Source organism: Formica exsecta, unplaced genomic scaffold, assembly GCF_003651465.1.
Source record: "Formica exsecta isolate Colony F162 unplaced genomic scaffold, ASM365146v1 scaffold466, whole genome shotgun sequence".
NCBI classification, from domain to species: Eukaryota; Metazoa; Arthropoda; class Insecta; order Hymenoptera; family Formicidae; genus Formica; species Formica exsecta.
This window is the reverse complement of record NW_021851896.1, coordinates 8753-29765: the sequence shown is the minus strand read 5'-3', so window position 1 is coordinate 29765 and position 21013 is coordinate 8753. Positions and strand designations below refer to the sequence as shown.

Below are 21013 nucleotides of genomic sequence, written 5' to 3'. Positions count from 1 at the left end.
AAACTTATATATTATTATGTTTAAAGTCTCTTATGCCTTGTCCTTTTTGTAAAGATATAAGGTCTTTACAAAAAGGACAAGACATAAGAGACTTTAAACATAAAAGATTTTATGTCTTTACAAAAAGGACAAGGCATTTTGTCCCCTCTTAATTTCGATCCTAGAAATGCGCTTTAAATGCTTGCGTTAAATCGAAAATAAAATTTATGATTTATGATATACAGTATAAAATTCTGTTTTGACATTGTTGAAAAAATAATGGTATTTTTTTTTTTTAACAGGTGGGTGATAGAGTGGTCGCCCTTCCCGATCACAAAGCGTGGGCGGAGCTGGTCACTGTGCCGGCAACGTCCGTTTTCGCGCTACCACCCGGAATGAGCTATCTTGATGCGGCCGCCATCACCATGAACTACACCGTAGCTTATATTCTGCTCTTCGAATTGGCCCATCTCACGCCCGGCAAGAGCTTGATGCTTCACAGCGCCGGCGGCGGTGTGGTAAGACGACGAATTTTTCTTTTACACTTGTATTTCTATCACCGATAAAAAGGAAAAGAGGAATGAGGAAAGGGAGAGAGAAAGAATCGCTCTTCGGAAAGATACGGAGGAGATGATAAATTGTATTTTTTAATTACACTCTCTGCTCAATCATATCCTTAATCATGAAGAATTCGATATGCTTATGGATGTATCGTAATTATTACGTTCGATTATACGCACATACGCGATGCGGTATATCTTTTTTTAATTCTTCTTTTCTTTCTCTTCTCCTTTATTACAAATTGCCTCGGTACGTTGCAGTATTAAAGATAAAGTCGTAATCCGCACAATCGTGTGCGATGCATAGCATTTTTTAATCATATTTCCTCTTTAAAATTCTCTATAATCATTATCATAAAGATTCTACTCGTTTAAAGATATCGTACTTATATTTTTACGTTCAACCAACCATAAAAGTGAAATCGAGCATTTCAACAATATTTACTTATCCGACATTAACAGCTGTTCCTTATACCAGATCGATATATTATTAACTCGACATATATTTTTAATATCTATTTGCTTATATATACATATACATAATTTATTGTGCGCGTGATTGTATTAAGTTTTATGGCACAATGCTCGGCACGATAATAATGTTGAATTATACAGTGATTTATCGTTAAAGTAACAGTTATGCAAACAGTATGTAAACGGTAAAATTATGCCTTTAACATACAAAAGTGTTTAACCAACAATAACGCGAATCTGCGAAGAAACGTTTTCGCGAGTTTGGACAGCTTTACCGCAATACATACCATGTGTGCATAAACGAGTTAATGTCTCGCGCATAGACATTTTGCTCGTAAACGCGAATAGCCGACATCTTCGAAGCATGTTTACGTTACTTGGAACACACTACAAATCTAATAAGTAGCGGTATTACGGCCATGGCATCTAAATCGTCGAGAGCAAGCGACGTTAACATTATTGCTAGAACCGTTTTATGGAAAACGTTTATATGCGAAAGACGCGGCACTTATGACATTTTTCTTTAAATCCGTTACGCTATATTTTACGAACGAGAGTATAACGGAGTCTTTTTAACTCTTATGACGGTCAGATATCAAACAAGTTTACCGTAAATTTTTATTAAATATCTAAATAAAATTCTATGCATCAAATATTATAAATCCTTTTTTCTCTTTCGATTTCTCCCCCTTTGAGTTATCGAAGTGAGATTTGCCAAGCTTTATTTACTCACTCTGGAGACCAATTTAAATCCTACAAGACCCAAGCTTGAAGGCATTAAATACTTCGCGGGGTGCGAATGTTGAAATTTCATATAAGCGATGGTAGTTGGACTTTCGGACGGCTGTTCGTGCGAGCCGAGGGGCGGTGGCGGAGGGAATCGAGAAGGTTAAAGCACCAAGGAGATATTTCCGGGTTCTTTGGCCACGCGGGGTGGTTTCTCTCTCGACGGCGAACGAGGAGAAGCAGAAGAAGAAGAAAAAGAAGAACCGTCGGGATCAATACGGCTCAACAGGTTACACCCGAAACCAACTACGGCTGGCGGCAAACCATCCCCTTCCCCCGCCAGCCGCTTTGCGCCCCCTTTCCCGGACGGTTGAGACGGAAGGCGAAATCTACGGGGGATGCGGGGCGCAGATCGCACGGGGGTGTGAGGGTTGCCAGGCAACCTTTCGCTCTCTCATCGACCACCGTCATGGACCGCGCCCGTCTGAGACCATACCACCACCACCACCACCATCACCATCACCCATCACCGGCACGTCACCACCACGTGGCGCGACTTTAAGCTATTTTCACACCGTATCGGTATCGTGTGCCACGTGTATGACCGGCAACAACTCGATCGATGGATGCCCTGCTATGATATTACGGAAGAACTTGAAGAACTTAATTAAAGACGATTTCCGTAACGATCTCCTGGCTCTGTTTTGAATGCCTCACAAAGAAGAAATTCTCTTGCCATGTGTGTGAGATGTTATTATGCTACGAAAGAAAGAAACTATTTAAAATCCAAATACGAGATGTACTTAAGGAGAGATATATTTCTTATGTCATTGTGTTCTTTCTTTGTTGTTGAATAAGCTAGGGCGAGCATTTTGTCGAGTTAATTATATTATCGATAGATATTAGCTTTTTTATTCTCTTTAATATTTTAACTTCTTTGCAATATTTATTTTTTCTGTGATTTTATATTGGATAATGCGATGAAAATAGTATTCTATATTTCAAATTTAGAGACAAATTTTTGCTACGACGGGTCTTAACTTCGCTTTTTTAGTTGTACTTTATTGCACTGTTGGTACTTAAAATAGAGAAAGGCAAAATAAAAGAAACGTAGTATAAATCAATAAAAAGACGGGGCTTCATATGTCGCTCATAAAAGCCGGCTATAATTTTGCAATATTATTATAAAAAAATTAATGGTCGACGCGATTTAACTGTTTCTTTGTCTCTCTAGTGCTAGCTGTAAAAGATAAAGAATCAGTTAAACGAGAATTAAAGTGGCTGCTAGAAATCTTAACACACTATTCATACTACTAAATAATATCGAGTAACAATTGACAACCGTTCTTAACAAATGCATGTAATATTTTTGATCATGTATTTTGCACGGTATACTTGATACATGCATCTCCACCAGATATATCTGAAAGCTTTTCCGAATATATCGTACCTTCTTCATAAAGAAAACCGAAAAGGCGACAGAAAGAAAGAGATATGATGCGATCCTTTTGAAAGATTCACGAGAAGAAGGAAAGTTCTCTCGACGTGATCAGAAAGCGGTATTTTTCACGAGTCGAGTGCTCTCTTTTTAACGGAGAGCTTTTCTGCTCTACGTGACTGGTTTTCCCGGACTAATGCGCGTAGAATCACGCGTAAAAGTGTCCGCGTTTTCGCGCGGTCGCATTTCTCTGGGCTGTGCGGAACCTATTGTTGTCGGGGAGTATGAATTATAAATCCCACGCTATATACGTCATCCTTATCCTTAATGTCAAGGGAAGGATGAACGAGGAGCGGTGGGCGATACATTGTTCCTCAAATCGCATGGATCAGTTAATATTAATTAAATCATTGTCTGCGCGAGAAAAAAAAATTTCTGCTCCGTGAAGCATCATCACTAAAGCTTTTATATATAGTATAATAAATTTTTTAATTAATATATATAATCATAATTTATTATTAATAATTTAATAAATATGATAAAATTATATTGAAAAATTGAAATATGTTTCTCTCTTGCATAATTTTCACATGCGTATCTCTCTCGTGATGCATACATACATAATTTGTTGCGGTTACTTAAGGATTCTGGATCCTCTGTCTTTATATCTCTCTCTCCCTCTTCTTCTGCCTCTCCCTTTTTTTTCTCATTTATACTCTTCTTCGAGCCCAGAGCGCTCGGCATCGGTCGCCGAGTATCGAATTCTCGACAAGGGGCGGAGAGGAATGAAAAGCAACGAGCGCGCGATTCTCGGAAATAATGTATGCCGCTTCTGTTGAAAATCTCGGGCGGCTGTGTGCACGCGGCTCTGTCTCTTTTTTCTCCTATCTTAATCCCGTCTCATCCTTTCTCAAGTTATACTTCTATACGAGTGAACGCGCTCAACATGAGCCCAGCGTGCGTAACTGTATTTTCTCAACAAAAAGTAGCTTGCATTGCGAAAGGGAGACAGAAGAAGAAAGATAGCAGGGATTGGGGTATGCCTTTTAGCATACTTTTTAGCGAAATGTCAAAGACGAGCAGGAACATATGCGCTATTTCTTTAATACTGCTTCGAATGTCTCATGATTTTTTTATCTTAAATTTTGATACTGATTGCATCAATGAGGAATATTATTTTTATTCGATTTAGGGTCAAGCGGTGGTTCAGCTTGCGAAAACCGTGAAGGATGTAACCATCTTTGGCGTCTGTAGCAAATCCAAGCACGAAGCTCTTAAAAACGCCGGAACTATCGACTACCTTTTGGAACGCGGCACAGACTATAGCAACGAAGTCAGAAAGTACGTACACGATATCGCGCGTGATACATTTGCGTGGCCTCTTTTTATTGCTTTTATAATATTTTTCAAGAAATCTTAAGATATAATCAACATATAATATAATCAATCGCTATACGTATTTCTGATTGTTTAGAATCTCCCCGGAAGGCGTAGATATTGTCTTAGACTGTCTATGCGGCGAAGAATGTAATAAAGGTTACGCCCTCTTGAAACCGATGGGCAAGTACATCCTTTATGGATCCAGCAATGTCGTCACCGGGGAAACTAAGAGCTTCTTTTCCGCAGCGCGATCAGTACGTAATTCGACATTACAGATTAATTCGATTCTTCTAAGTATAACAATACAATTTATTCAAACAAAATAATATGTCATATTGAATAAAATATGTATGTATTCTTTAACATTCTGCTGTAATATTTTGTAAATTTTCAGTTTTCTTGAACTGTTTAATTCTCTAAAGTTTTTTTCTTCGTGGTATCTCTTTAATATTATATTTACGTTATCTTTATGTATTCTTTCATTGTTTGTCGTTTAGTGGTGGCAAGTCGATAAAGTGTCGCCTATAAAGCTGTTTGATGAGAACAAGACATTGTCCGGATTGAATCTACGCCACTTAATGTACCAACACGGCAGTCATGCGTTTGTTCGACGGGCGGTGAATCAAGTGTATACACTGTGGAGCGAGGGCAAGATCAAACCAGTGGTGGACTCAACATGGGCGCTGGAGGATGTACCCGAGGCTATGCAAAAAATGCACGATCGCAAGAACATCGGTAAGATCGTGCTGGATCCGAGTCTGGAGCCGAAGCCCAAACCAGCTACGCCGGCTAAAGGCAAAGCAAAAGACAAGAAGGCCGCGAATCAGGAGGAGAAGAAGGCGTCTAGCGTAGAGTCGGAAGAGGGGGAGAAGAAGAAAGAGCCCGAATTAACAAACGGTACCTCAGAAGACAAATCTGATAGCGGTAAGAAAATAAGATGTAATGAATTTTTGGAAACACAATTACATTAGACATGTTATTTTTTTCGTATATGATTCCATAAATATTATAAACTAAACTCAGTAAAAATCTAAAGATTCGCTCGTATTTTCTGTTTCAGATTCCAAAGAAAAGGAATCTAGCTGAATTAGCGGAAACTAAGATGAAATTGATGAAATTGATATCCGTAAACGTCAAGAATTTTCCAAAAGTACTATTGCCCGAAAGAATGAAAAATTAAGTTCGTTTTAAATAATACACGAGCGATATCGCGCAAAGTTTACATGCAGATGATCCATAACAAATTATATCATACAACTTAATATAATGGACGAATATTAATATCCAAACAATTATCTGGAATACGAAAATTCGATTTAGTAAGTAATCGATTGCTTACTAAGGTACTCTTACTCTTACACATTACTCTTTTATGTCCAAAAGCCACCGTTTTTAACGCATATCATCTGCACGTAAATGTCCTCCCCTACATTTGCGCCGAGATTAAGAATTCATGCGAATTATGAGTGAAGGAGAATCAACCAGCATATTACATAAGAACGAGAGAAGCAACCAAATAGAAATAACAATCTTGATGCGGTCCACAGTAGTTTACAGAATATAAGAACGTTATGTTTATTTTTTCACATCGACCAAATGGTTAATTTTGCGAGGAATTAAGTAAACGATTGTTGGATACCACGTAGTCATTAGGCAGCTTGATTCTTTTTTCTATTACCTCTATTATTTTAGGAAATGGATGTAACTAGCCTTTCCGTACTTATTAAACGATCGAGCTCATAAACACGATATAATAGCAGTTTAATAACTGTGTGTTGTCCAACAGTTATCTACTTGGCTCTATTTATCTGTATCGGATACTATCGCTGCTACTACGGTATATACTAACACATTCTCTCTTATACTAATATAATATTACCTCTATTTGTAATTTATAATGGGATAAAATAACACATTGCGCTAACGTTGCATTTCCGCAAAGAAAAGCTAAAAATGCAGAGCTGCATTACTTTCGTATATAAATTTTACGTATTACAAAGATGTTTTTACACTACTTTATTATTCATCGTGACCCTTTTGTCACGATGTAATATCCTTTTAAATTTTAACGATAGCGATGAAAGTCAAGAGTAATATTTAGTACACTACATATACAGGGCATTTAGCTGAGATTTGGATGCTCTTTTTTCGTACATTTTCATACTTCATGTAGTTCTTATGTAAAATTAGTTATAGACTTTTCTCCTATGTAGATTTTCCTATGTAAAAATTGAAAAGTAGAAAAAAATTGAAATATTAAAATGTAACTATCTAACAGCTTATTATAATCGGTATTTTTCTAAATCGAAATTATCTCTTTTTTTTTTTTAAATCACGTGCGTTGATCTTTGCAACGATACATCAACGAACTTTCAAAATATTCCGATTAAATTTTGGAAATTCGAAATATAATGCAAAATTAAATATAAATTGACTCGCGTTGATGTTTATTATATGCTAGAAATGGTGGATAATCGGAGATTTGATATCTAATCTGAATATAAGAGAATTGATTATATGACATAAATTAAGCAAAAATGTATGTAATTAGACTGATTAATTACGGCTTGAAACTATAAGCCTAATAGAGATATTATTCGGCACATAAGTGCTTTGAGAATTATTTTAACGAATGTTGGCGTACTATTATTTCACCTTGTGACTTTCGAATCAGTTTTAACAAAAAATCGGGCGTATATGCTCGTATAATACGATATCTCATCGTTTTTATTCAAGTGTGCGAACCGATGATGTACTTTAAAAGCTCCAAATAACTTTATTGTTTAAATGAAATTTTATAAACATATTTAATGACGTTGCATCAACATGTACATGAAGAGTAATTTAATGAATTAGCATCGTAGAATATATCGCTTTTCTTACGAGAAGGAACGAGTTTAAAAAAAAAATACGCAAGGCCTCATTTTCTATTATCACGCGCGTGAATACATAGTTGTGTCGCTTAGGACGCCGAACGCGTGACTGCAATCCGATAAATTATGTTAAATCCGCATTGCGGTCTTTCTTCAACTTTCGAACCTTCGAGTAATATTTTTGCGACGGTCGTGATATATTGTTGGCCGTTCTACGTACGCAAAAAATAGTGAAGAACGCGTTATTAACGGCGATCTGTTGAGCGAGAAGATTTTCATAATAATATAAATGAAAGATTAAAAGGATCCTCGCGAGTCTCTCGAGAGAAAGTGAGATAAAAGAAAAAAAAATTTCGAGGGCGTGTCCTCTCGATGGAATGCGGCTCAGTGGAGAACCTGACCGATGCAGAACAAAGTGTGCATATCTCTCCGGAACGTTGGAACAATTTTGGTGTAGCCGATTTCGTTAGGATTTGATACTAGCTCTGTATACCGATATCTATATTATACAAATCATTATGCGAGAAGAAAAAGACGCGTGGACGAGAGGAAAGATATGTGTTGATATCGCGCGCGAATCTCGAATTGTCAGAGAAGCGCACGAAAGAGCCACGAATTACTGCCGTATCGAATCTCTCGGTCCAAAAGTACATAATAATATCTTACTCATCAAGAAAACGTATCGATCTGAAAAGAAAAAGACAAAAAAAGTGTGAAAAATGCAAAAAACATGATAAATGTGGCTGCATATTTTGAGACATCTTTTAAACACGTAAGAGATACACTTAATCCGACACGAAAACACGACACACGCCCATACACAAAATACGACGACATACATCATACTGTATATTTTATTGTAAGGCTTTAAATGTTTCATCAAATAACTCTATTATATTATAATATATCTATATATATTTGTATCGATCGTTTTCTCCTGCCCTGATTTTTTTATTTAGGTCCGAAGCACGAATGTCGGAATAATAAGTCTGGGATGTGCGAGTGTTATATGTGAGATTAGATGCAAGAGCTTTAAATTTAAAGAGCGAAAATCGATTAATGACTGGTTACTTTTTTATTATAATTGGCAATTTTAATGCAGCAATCAACTCTCGTATGCCGAAATTGCGTTTTTGCAGATATTATACATTATTTTATTTACATGTCGTTAATGACATGTCATGCTTCTGTATAATTAGCAGTGTATTTTTATGTATTCTCAGTTTCTTTTCCCTTGGAAAAATGCTTTGCATGAGTAATTACTTTTGATGAAATGCCGACCATGAGAATTTAGATTGATTTTCGATTATTAATACACTTAAGAGAGGCCGTCGCACTCCAAAAAAATTTACATAAATCAGATTTACACAAAAATGATGAAATTTTGCGCTATATCGCGTTAATATCGTAATCAAAATGTATTTTACCACTGCGAAATGCTATTCTAATTTTAGAACATTTAAATGTGCACAAAAATTGCGCGGATATTACGATATTATTACGGAAAAATTTTATCTCTCTGTAATTGCTACATATATATACATATATAATACATATATAATTTCTAAGCATTTTATGAAAATGCATATCTAATGCGCCATATTCTTGGATGCGCGTTACATGTTCACGGCTATATCGTTTAACTAAGCCGCTTTTAAATTTTAAGAGTCGACTGAATTTAAACATTTTAAGCTGCGAGACAATCTGCGCAAACTGGCATACTGAAACATGTTCGATAGCTAATGACCGAAATGTATGTATATGATTTCATGCCAGCACGCAAGTGTCATTTAGCAGTAATAATTCTATTTACCTGTTCTAGGACGAATCCTTGAAACAAATCGTGCATACATTATAAACGATTGTCAAGAATGATAAGATGGAAATTGTTCGCAATCGTTACGAAAAAGGGGTACGCGGCCGGGGAATCCGTTTCCGAAACTCGGTGACAATTTTTTGCCGTTTGAAGTATACTTTTACGAAAGGCTCGTCTCAAAGCTATAACCATTCCGTTGGCACGATAGAGAGCGAGAATGAGAGGATATTGAGCACGCGTGCGTCTCTTATTAGTTATGCGAACCCGCATCGTTAGAAAGCAGGACCTACAATTTTGCGAACGTGATACATTATGATTGTGTAAAATTGTAAAATTTGTCGAGGGGTCCGGGCGAAAGCAACAAACGCTTTTTCCCACCGCCGAGATTCTTGATCGCGATTTAAATACGCCGAAGAAGCTCACGGGAAAAGGAAAAAAACCTTCGCCCGCTCCCCGTCAAGCTTGATATAGATTGTATTTTTGGCTTATTATTGTAAGACTGACTATGTTGCTATATTAAAGATTGCTTCGAAAACACAGGGCGAAACTTGATTGCATCTGCTTCTTCCTCTTTCTCTCTCCTGTATCCTAGTATAATCTCTCATCTCTTTCTAGAAGAGAATATAACTTTTCATTCGAAATCGAGCAAGGTATATTAAACAATATATATGAAATAATATTTTTTATTCTTTATATATTGTATAAAGGTTATAAAACTTAAAAATATGTATTAAATACGTATTAAATGTGTTGATTTCTAATATCAAAAAAAAAAAAAAAAAAAGAGTCGTGATACATTATACTGTATGTATAACAAAGATCATTTTGCGATGATTTGTGTTATTAAAATACTTATTTTATCTGTATTATGAAGCAGACTTCTTTTTCTTGGACGGTATCTCAAGGCATTACGCACATACGGATGTATTTTAAGAATCCGTTATATATTTATAATCCGTATTACGTCGCGTGTAATAAATAATTTTTGCGAAGATCTATGAAAGCTGCTATTTATGAATTGCGATAATCATGTTTGAAATTCAAGGCAGACCCTTAAAGCATCAGTGGTGCGTAACTAATTATTTTATTAACTACAACTTAAACTTTTACGTATCTTATAAGTCATATATATATATCTATATAAGTGCTATGTTATTAAAATAGATCTTTAACGTCTTTTTTTTTTAACAGATACATATCTATACACATAAATGTATTTTCTTGAGGCACTAATTATCGGGACGGCATAAAATCTCTTGATCCACGCAAGTACATATTTATATATAAACAGGACGGTATCATTATAATTTACTCGATTTTGAATCGAGTTTTGGAATATTTGTCTCCTATTCTACTATTTACACATTTTGCCGAATCACACATTCAAATCTTGTGTTGCTTCTTTGAATGATTCTTTTTGTATATATTCAAAAACTGAAGTAATATAAAAAACAGGAAGCAGTTCTTTTTTTTTTTAATCAAGAATTTTAACGAGCACTACGAAGGCACGATCTACAAATAATATATAATTCTGTAAATAATATAAATAAAATAAGGAATATCCAAGAATGAAGATGAAAACTATTGAACAAAAAAAATTTGGGAGAAAAGCGTTTTACATAGTTTATTAAAAATCCGAAACTAGTATATAATGTATCCTCTTTGATATACTCTTTTAATTACTACGAACACTTTTGCCGTTATTATTTTGGTAATAATAGTTAATAGCATAGCTAACGAAAATCGCTGGCTACAACTATTATGTTTGATTTGTACTTGAGATGCTTTGCCTCCAAGAGTACAATGCCCTAACCATGTAAAAAACAACTTTATGCATTCTAAAAAAACACAGGACGGATAATATAATATTTATAAAAGTAATAATAATCGTCGAACAATATACAATCAAATTGCTTGGGCGTTGTAGAAAACGCCTAAAATTACTCTCAATCAATATTCTCCGAAATGATTACTTTCGACAATACAATCTTAATCATGATGTAATATATGAGTTTTGTTTGTGCATTTTGTATTAGAGAGTAATTAATATTATGCTTTTTGCTTATTGCAAAACCTCTTCGGATAAATAATAAGAGATTATAAATTGTTTTATTTCATAATTGATAATATGATCTTTTAAAAAATTTTAGTCTCTATAAATATAAAAGCGCATAAAAATAAGTCAAAAGATAACAAAATTTTAGTTGAATATATCTCTTACATAAATTATATAGCATAAAGAGAAGAGATCTTCGATATAAATATCGCATACAAAAATAGTCAAAATTAACAAAAACAAATAATTGCTTTCATTGAAAAGAGGAATTAAAACTCATAGCGTAATCATTTTAATAATGGCTGTTCGCGTAATTACGCGGAATAATTAATTAAAATTATTGATTGTTCTCGCAGAAATAATTTGTCTTCTATTTGACTCGCACATTCTTATCATTTTTACAAAATTATATGTTTCGATTATCGTACCATTCAATATTTGTGCTCTGTTAGCAAAGGCAAACCATGGCAATAGAAATTGACAAAGATCGAACGTTTTTACCTTTGTAATTATTGCTAGCCGTCACCGAATTGTTGCGTTTGGAAATACCTTGTTATCGTGACGACAAACGATGCGATAAGCAGGAATCCTGTCGGTGTGGCTAAAAGTGTAGCGACATTGTAAATTGGGCAGTAAGGACACTGTGAGCTGCCACAAACCTCGCATATATTTAAAGTATACGTTGGCAGTGCATCGAATATAGATTCGTTGAAACGTTCTGAAACAAGAATAGTGCAAATATGAATTAATCTCATATATAAGCAATGTAAAATATTAATATACTTATAAATACCTGGCGAATAATAGTCGTAAATGCGAATGGGAAGATATCGCGACATATTTGCGACAGGATACCAACGTTCCACTGTGAAGTTTACGCATGTCTCTTCGTAGTCCAGATAATCGAAGTAGAAAAGCACTTTCTTGTCTTGGAAACGTGCTCTCTGGAGATTTCTCACCCGTTTTGATAAGATGTATTTATCCAGCGTTTGCTGCTGGATTATGTAACCGGTTGGTATGGCTACATCCAACACAGCCATACCAGAACGCGCGGATTCATTGAGATTCGTCCATCTGTACGAAGCGCAATACATTTTTATAGCAGAAAAAATAAAAATAGCAAGATATTATTATGATTGTTATAATCTCACCTTTGACAACTAAGATATGAGATGTGAGATTGATTTCTGCCGTGGAAGTTCGCTCTGGTGACTAGATCGAAGGCTTTAATCGGTGGCTGCGTTTGGAATCTTTTTATATCTACGTTATACTGCACGTGCATTTGTAAAATAGCATAGCCCGCGCCTTTTGCCTGCACTTTCACAGTTCCCCATGCTTCCGGTATCTAAAAAATAATCATACAATTTATAAGCATCGCTCTGACATCGTTTTGCGAAATATACGCATATCTCGAAATATTATGCACCTCGATGGTTTGAAGTCTTGCCAGATTCTTGTCGTTTACGGTCAATGTCTTGGTCTGTCCCGGCAAAGCGGTAGCCTCCACTGTTACCATGAGCGAACTGACATCCCTAATTCTCGATCTCACGGTGTATTCCATTAGCGCCTTCATCGCCCAAACGGTATCCTGAGTAGAGGCCCATCCACCATCCGTTAATCTCTGTGCATTCAACCATTTAACAATCGGTTCTATCATGATCTCTTGTCGGGCAACGTGCACGAGTAACGCGTATGCGGTTGTTTCTATGTTTTCAGAGTCATATTTGTAAGGTAAGCGCGGTAGCAGGAAAGGCTTCTGATTCTCTAACTTGTACGGAGGAAGCGGCACCTGTTCTCTACCCCAGTACGTCAGCCCACCTTCTCTCCGTGCGTGTCTCGCCAGAATATTGAAAGCTTGTTCGGCGGTCGAGGCTTTCGCCATCAAAAGTGCATAAGCTACTATCGCTATTTCGAATGGCTTGCCGCGTTCTTCCAGCAGATTCAGATTTCTCTCCAACCATTTAATAGCATTGGCCGCGCTGAGAGCCACTTGAGAACCTAAGCCGCCAGTGAGATCTTTGACGCTTTCCAACGTGATAAGGACATGAGCAGTAAGACTAATGTTCCGATGGGCAATTATATCGTTTCTAAAATTCAAGGAACTGTTCTTCTTCCGGTCCGGCAGCCAGGTTACCTCGTAGAACGCGCCTTCTGGCGTTTGATGTTTCAGTATCCACGAAACTGCCTGAGATATCACCTCGGTATCGATGTACAAGTAGTTCTCCCATTCGTAGAAGCTGGCCTCCTGGAATACCCGTGCGCAAAACGCTGTCAACCAGACGCTTGACATCGACTGGTTCCAATCAGTGCGAAAAAAGCTGAAAGATCCATCGGGATTCATAAACGACAACTGTCGCTGATAGCCGATATTCATGTAGTAGAAGCTCTCTTTTTCTTGCGTGCGATTGCGCTGATTAATCAGACGCATGTACAGAGTGGTATACATATTGGCGGCGAAGCTAAACATGTTCTGTTCGGCGCAATCCATTGGCAGATTCATGAGGCTCGTCGCATTTACCGGCATTGTCGGAAAGATCGGTCCCACCACGTCGCCGACCAAACTAATGGTCGCCTTGTTGGATCCGAACACGTAATAACGGTTCTCATCATATGGTATGATCGGTGTCTCGGTGATGTTTACGTGCATGTATTGGAATACATAGGCTCGATTGCTGAGATCCAGTAGTATCGATTGATGCCGATGCTGCGGCACTCCGTCGGCCTCGACGTACAGATGGCGAGTCACCGAGTCCCTGCCAATTAAAGTGTTAGCGTAGATTTGAATTTTGATCTCGCCGAGTCTCATCGGTACGATGGGCAAATAAACGATGTTAGCATCCTGTGCAGGAATCCAGATGAAAAACTGATGTTCGCCGAAGGAAGTGCGTGGTTTGTACGACTGTACAATGCCATTGTCCTCGACGTGGACAAATTTGTAGTCTCTGGAGTCTGCCAATACTACCGTCGCCTCGATATTGTAACGCATGTAATTGAAAACAGACACACGAATACCGATCTGTTCGCCTTGCCTGCTGCGAGTCGGCATCTCCACATTTATGTAAAACGGCAGAACTCCGGTATATTCCAGCGCTCTTGGCAACATGCCGAAACCCATGCTGGGTGACATGCTGAATACTGTGACCATCCAATGAACCGGTCTTCGTGGCACGTCCAGGTTGAAGATCTGCCGGCCATGTGGACCGATATTAATGTCCTTCCACAACCAGACGTTTTCGTAATGCCTCTGAATTCGATTAAAACGCCATTTACGGAATTGCGCCAATTCAGTTGTGTTTCGCTCGACGCACCGCGTCTCGTCCGTGCCATCCTCGCAGTCAAATACACCATCACATTTTTTCTCCAACCTATAACACCGACCGGATAGACATTCGCCATATCCTTGAGTTTGATTGCAGAGTTCGTGCCGCCGGTGTATCACAGCATCCGTGAAGACAATCAAGCCGATATAATCAAACGTGCGATTGACGTCGATACCGAAAGTGGACGACGGGAAGTACACGATCTCGTCCGGATCACCGTCGTGATATTGCCAGGTGTGCAAATGAGTGCCATTGGTATCTTCGTCGAAGTGTGCCATTTTCGTGATCACGTTTGCATACGTTAGTTCGTTGCCTGCTTGCATAGTGTAGAATGAACGATCAATACCCGACAATCCAACGTAGGCGCCGGGTTCGCCATAGATGGCCACTTCGACGCGCTCGCCCGTTCTTGCTTTCTTGTTATTGATAAATACGGTGAAGTTGTTGCGTGAGATGCCATTCACCGGGAAAGTCAACGAATCTGCCACAACTTCGCCATAACGACCCACGTAATATACCACCGCGGTTGCAACGGGAGCCATCTCAGGACTTAAAGGTATCGCAAAGGTCTTTACGTTATGTTGCATATTGTCTTCTCCAGTCAAAAGTATTATACCTTTGGACATGATTATGTAGTTAAAGGCATCGATATAGAAATTGGTTTGTACATGAAACACCATGTATTCGCCAACTTTAGGTTTTTCAGTAGAGGTTGATATCTTGATGTGCTTCATATTCGGAGACTCGTGAGCGAGCAGTAGTAATTCGGTCTGGGTTCTGTAACCTTCACCGTCAGTCATGTGTGCGTAGATCCTCATAGAAGTAACATCGTTCAGAATCTGATTAACATCGCTGTTTTGCTCCAGCCCGAGTTGTTTTCTGAGATCCATTTTTATAGACCATACATCCGCGTGTTCCGGCGACACTACTGGATACTGGGTATCGATGCTACGACGTCCGCTTCGCATCTCGATGTCTGCGCGAATTTCCATCTTAGCGCCAGTGAGCTGCGTAAGTCGCAGCGGCGAGTTGTCATGAAAGGATGCAACTAGATTTAACGAAAACGGCATCGCGGGTTTAAAGACTTGTGGACTACCGCCGAGGAAACGGATTTTTGTAGTCGAATTAAAAATCCTTGCCGTAGAAAAGCCGACGACTACTTCATCCAAGAATCTCTCGCCTACTGTTGCAATTACGGTGACCTCCATTCCGTCGATGGATTGAACAATGCTCAATAATTCCTCCATAGGATATTGAAAATAATACGTTCCTTTAAAGAACCTCAATACTGGTATTCTCTCCTCAAAGAAGTTTAATGGTCTAAACCATGCTGGATAATATTCGTTAAAATTAAAATATCTTTCAACTGGGTCAATCTCCGAAGGATTGCGCGTTCTGTCCAATGGCTTGAAGCTGGCTTTCAAAGTTAGATTACCTCTCACCGGCGCGCCCGAGGTATAATTCGCCTGAACAATGCCATAAATATAGGGATCATTGTCGAAGAAGAACGCAGGCATCGTAACGTTCACCTCGAAACGTGTTTGATAGTACTCTTCTACCAAGAACGTTTTCTCCTCTACTTGACTCTGCGCTATTATTTGCACAATCCATTCCCCGAAAACAGGTTGATCGGATAATTGATATGACAGCGACACAGTACCTAGATTGCTCTGCCTGCTAAGCCATCTTCTCATAATTCTCCTGTTTGGATCTAACATAAATACATCCACAGGACTGTTATATGCTTTCAATTCTGTGTCTATTGGAATTGTTCTGAATCGCACAGTATCCCCTTGCATATACACAGGTTTGTCCAACTGTATGAATATAGTCATGGAACGTTGTGAGAATATTAATTTGGTTTCGTTCAAAAAGGCCTGGCCGCCTTTCAGACTGTTGTACATCCCTTCAATGCGCAGTTTATAATCACCACCTACGGATGTAGGTGGCATGCGCATCATTAGAGTTTCTGGTATGTTCTCCTTCACTTCCTGATAATCCGTTGCAACTTCTACACCATTGCGTTGAATAGATGAACGCACTGTTATAGGTAACGGGCTGTGAAGAATGTTTACAGCAACTCTGTACACTTGATCTGGTCTAACCATACGAGATGCAACGACAAAATATGTGCTGCAAATAAATTAAAAATTATATTGAATCTTTCAGTGATATTTCATTCGTATAATTAATGTTCTATCTTAGTATTTAATCCAATATACTGATACTCACGCTTCTTTAATTATAACATTCTCATTTTGACCTAAAGGATTTCGGTATCCAAAGCCTGTATTCTGATCCCTTTCATCGTAACGATTCCGTGAAGGTGGCCTTGAAGTAAATTCCGCTGATTCTTGGGTGAACTGGCCATTTCCAGAAGCCAACAATAATAAGAGAATCCAGATCGACATTTTTACTGAAATATATGATTCATCATTCATTTATATTCGATACAAAACACTCGAAAATATCACTTCAAATAGCGGCAATTAACATGTCGAATACTGCGCTGCGATTTCGATTAAAATATCCATGATAACATAAATAGATGTAATTTTTGATATATACATTCGTCACTACGTTTAATTAGCAGTACATGTAATTTGTTAAATTCAGTTGATCTTACATATATAAGTTATTCAGGTAGTATTCTAACTTCAGTCGCTACGTGTTTAATAAATAACACGCTAAAATAAATTAAAAAAGATAAATTACCCTCGCGGGGTTAGGTAGCACGCAACGGTCAACGCCCAAACGCGCATTCTTCGAATCATGTGTCATTAGAGCTCACCTTAAGGTGCCATTACATAGCAGCATCGAGCATCGATCGTCTGCGCAGAAATCATTGCGCAGTAATCTAAATGAGATAGATTCCAGCTTCTTGCGGCTAATAGCATGATGAGTGATATGAATTCGGCACGAAACAGAGTATGTCCTTTTCTACGTGAGCATCGGCCCCCACTCCTCAACACTCGGTCTAGATATACTATGTCTATGGTCTAGATATACTATGTCTATGATCGGAACACTGCTTTCGACATGTTTTTCTATCGGGAAACAAAGGCATTCCCCTTCCATTTATATATGTTCTAAGGAGAGAAGCCTTCTCTCTGCTTACAGCCTTGGTCGAGTACGGACGTGTTCTGACACGTTACGCGTGTGTCCTTTGTATACATTATATGCTAGATTCTGGCCGTATTAACCTTCGTTCGAGGGCAGGAGCCATTCAAGCAAAGAAGAAGAAGCGACACGTAACTGGGAAACCGCCTACGTAAGAGAAGGACCACGTACCCACTAACTTCAACGACGCAACGATTCCTAAGAAGAATATGGCGGCCGCCACGTCCTCCGCGACAACCGTCCCGTCCTCCGCAACAACCGTTACGTCCTCCGCGACAACCGTCTCGTCCTCCGCGACAACCGTCCCGTCCTCCGCGACAACCGTCCCGTCCTTAGCGATAACTATCATCCAACCGCCGCCGGGCACGTTGACGCCGATCGTCGATCGATGGCCAGGCAACCCACTCAATCTCAACGATCGTCCGGCATCTTATATCGAAACGATGCGGTATCTCGAATCGGAGAACTCCCGGTTGAAGCGGGAGGTGCAAACCACCCAGGAAACTTTCACTCGGGAAATGTCCAACATCGAGGCCGTACTCTCTAACAAACTGAAGCTGCTCGACGAGGCGGACACGAAACGCGTCACGCTCGAGCTCAATATCAAACGCTTGCGGGATGATAACGAAGATCTCAAGAACAAGTAAGTGATACTGTATAGTATTTTTTCACAGTTTCTTTACTTGCGAAATGGGTAGGAAAGTCAAATGGCATTAATAAAAATTATATTAATATTGATAGATATTGGCGTAATTGAGCTTGTGATATTTTGAGAATCATTGTGTCTGTCTAGAGTGTGAATTTCTATACAGAAATAACTCAATGTAAGAATTTTCATTCCATTTTGTGCTTAAACATGAATTGGGTCGCTTGTTGGATGCATGATAGATGTATACCATTGTTTAATGAATGCTCCTGTGATTTGCAATCGTGGGCGAAGTGCAAGACACTTACGGAGATAGAAAGTTCAAAGCAAGTGGAAGTATTGCTCACTTCTAAACATTGGATGAAGGAGCGAGACGATTTTGCAAAGGTTATCATATCGCGTGTCTTGCGCGTATCGTGGGAAAGCCCTATAGAGGGAAGCATATTTCTGCCGCAAACGGCAGCATACATGCAAACACAGAGAAGAATAAATTGTAGCGCTATTATCCATCAGGCATTGAAGGAGGTTTTGTTCATGTTTTCGAGAGGGGAGGATCCTTTGATAGACGTGTCATCCGACCGTGAAGACAGTCCGAATAATCAAGCGAGTCCTTTGTTAAGTTTTGTGGGGGCTTCTTCATCTTGTCAATTACCGATGATACCAATACCAGGCGACAACTCATCAGAACCGAAAAGTTTTACTTATTTATTAAATTGTTATACAAGAATTGCAATTGAAGAAAGAAATCATGGAAAGGTACGCATATACACACACATATCTTCAAAATTAGACAAGATTTTATTAAACTAATTTTTTTTTATATATTTTATAGCAATCCTGTCTAGTTCTCAACGAATTTCTCTACGAAATAGTGGCAATTTTGAAAGCGCTATGTGTTCACTATTCCAGCCTCGTTTTACAAGAGTTAATGGGCATTTACCAACCTGCTGTCATACCTTATTGCACCACTTATCTTTTCTATCGGATATTATCGCAGAACTTACCTCGGGGCTATCTTCGCGAGCTCGTGGCTAGGACACACACGGATCCGGATATGTTCGATCAAATTTTCACTCCAGTCTTGTATGAGCTGTATTTCGCGATACACAAGGCGAGCTTAAACGGCAATACGCCAAGAAGACCGATCGAGACGCTAAGCGAACTGATAGAGATTCGCAGTGGACCAAACAGCAATATACATCCGATTTGCCGTTTGATAACGAATCAAGTTCAATTCTTGCCTGATGTTATGACATCAGCAGCCGGAAGAGAGCTCTCGAGAACTTCACTTCTGGGACCGTTTCTCTCGGCATTGATATCTGCCGAAGTGCAACCGAAACTGCTGGAGATATTCTTCATTACAAATTTTGACAATCTGAAAAAGTCGACACTCCAGCTGCAGCCAGGGTTGGAGATTACCAGAATGTCGTTGCACAAGATGTTTGATACGATACTCGCGAATAGCAGTTGCCGCGATGCCACTCTTGCGTACTTGGCGGCGTTGCTACGTCACAACGAGAAACGCGCGCAAATACAGACGGAGGACAGTCCCTCCTTGGCCGAAGATGGATTTATGTTGAATCTACTATCAATTTTGCAAATGCTCTCTGTAAAGATCAAGCTGGATGCTGTAGATCCGCTATATCCATTTCATCCTTCCAATTTCGTCGAGATAAAGAACGACACAAGATTGAATCTCACTTCGCAAGAGGTTGCGGAATGGCAGAAACATTTGGACAGCACACATAAATGGACGGAACCGAAGTTTCCGACACAATGTTGGTTCCTCACGCTGCATTGTCATCGCATCGCGCTGTTACCGGCGTTGCAAAATTATCGGAGAAAATTGTATGCCTCAGAGAATTTAGTAAAAATGTTCGAAGAACTGCAAGCTACAGAATCTCAATGGAAAGATGGTCCTTTAGCGGAGCACAATAAAGACTTGATCAAACAATGGAAGCGACAGTTGAAGCAACTGGTTACATTCAAATTATGTGCAGAGGTAGCTCTGCTAGAGCCCATCTTTTTGAAAAGATGCTTACGCTTTTATATATCGGTCGCCGAATTTTTGCTGAGTCTTCTAACGCAGACTGTTCTGGATATTTCGCTTCCCAAACTTCCGTTGTCTCAAAAAGTTATGTGCAAATTCACCGCATTACCAGAATGGTACATGGAAGACATAGTGGAATTCTTGTTATCCATGTTCGAGTAAGTTTTTACTAAATTATCAAATATCACAAATTATACATAATGCTTATCTGGAGCTTATTAACAATTATAACTGCATTGTTTTATTTGCAGATTCGGCCCATATATGTGGTGGTTTGATATAGATATATCGCCGCTTATCACTTTGTTACTCGTCGTCGTGTGTACGCCACATTGTATACGAAATCCGCATCTTATTGCAAAAATCATCAAGGTTCTTTATAAGATTCAGGTAGGAGTTTGTACACGAGGAACAGAAACTTTTAGCCACAAATTCTTGGCACATCCTATATCCAAGACATTTCTGGCGTCGCATCTCATGAAGTTTTATACCGACGTTGAAATCATTAACATTAATTCCGAATTTGAGAATAAATTTACAGTATGTTATCACATAAGTGTGATCTTAAATTCGTT

At 38.7% G+C, this 21013-nt stretch overlaps 3 protein-coding genes across 4 annotated transcripts in view; 2 read left to right on the top strand and 1 right to left on the bottom strand.

Moving 5' to 3' along the window:
* LOC115241088 (synaptic vesicle membrane protein VAT-1 homolog-like) overlaps nt 1-9781 on the top strand; it is a 23888-nt gene extending 14107 nt beyond the window's left edge. The window contains exons 3-7 of the mRNA XM_029816643.1: nt 282-497; nt 4370-4518; nt 4652-4811; nt 5055-5481; nt 5618-9781. Of these exons, the coding sequence (XP_029672503.1) occupies nt 282-497; nt 4370-4518; nt 4652-4811; nt 5055-5481; nt 5618-5643 (978 nt within the window). The 3' untranslated portion in view covers nt 5644-9781. The remainder of the gene's footprint in view (nt 1-281; nt 498-4369; nt 4519-4651; nt 4812-5054; nt 5482-5617) is intronic.
* Nucleotides 9782-10422: 641 nt separating this feature from the next.
* Nucleotides 10423-17389, bottom strand: LOC115241087 (CD109 antigen). Of its 2 annotated transcripts, none has more exons than XM_029816642.1 (6): nt 17338-17389; nt 16855-17038; nt 12729-16755; nt 12454-12647; nt 12096-12376; nt 10423-12020 (listed from the first exon to the last, which is right to left on the bottom strand). In XM_029816642.1, exons 2-6 carry the CDS (start codon nt 17031-17033, stop codon nt 11818-11820), a joined length of 4884 nt encoding a protein of 1627 aa, XP_029672502.1. In that variant the 5' UTR covers nt 17034-17038; nt 17338-17389; the 3' UTR covers nt 10423-11817. The 2 variants fall into 2 exon arrangements, with proteins under 2 accessions (XP_029672502.1, XP_029672501.1); XM_029816641.1 differs by having other exon boundaries at nt 17249-17367.
* Nucleotides 17390-17951: 562 nt separating this feature from the next.
* LOC115241086 (ubiquitin conjugation factor E4 B-like) overlaps nt 17952-21013 on the top strand; it is a 6403-nt gene continuing 3341 nt past the window's right edge. Inside the window, exons 1-4 of the mRNA XM_029816640.1 lie at nt 17952-18385; nt 18631-19144; nt 19221-20596; nt 20690-21010. Coding sequence (XP_029672500.1) covers nt 17952-18385; nt 18631-19144; nt 19221-20596; nt 20690-21010 — 2645 coding nt within the window. The remainder of the gene's footprint in view (nt 18386-18630; nt 19145-19220; nt 20597-20689; nt 21011-21013) is intronic.

Coding starts and splice junctions, on each gene's coding strand:
- LOC115241087 (XM_029816642.1), bottom strand. CDS start 17,033: ATGTCGATCTGGATTCTCTTATTATTGTTGGCTTCTGGAAATGGCCAG. Junction 12,648..12,728: donor CAAGACTTCAAACCATCGAG/GTGCATAATATT, acceptor ATTATTTTTTAG/ATACCGGAAGCATGGGGAAC. Junction 12,021..12,095: donor TTACGACTATTATTCGCCAG/GTATTTATAAGT, acceptor TTCTTGTTTCAG/AACGTTTCAACGAATCTATA.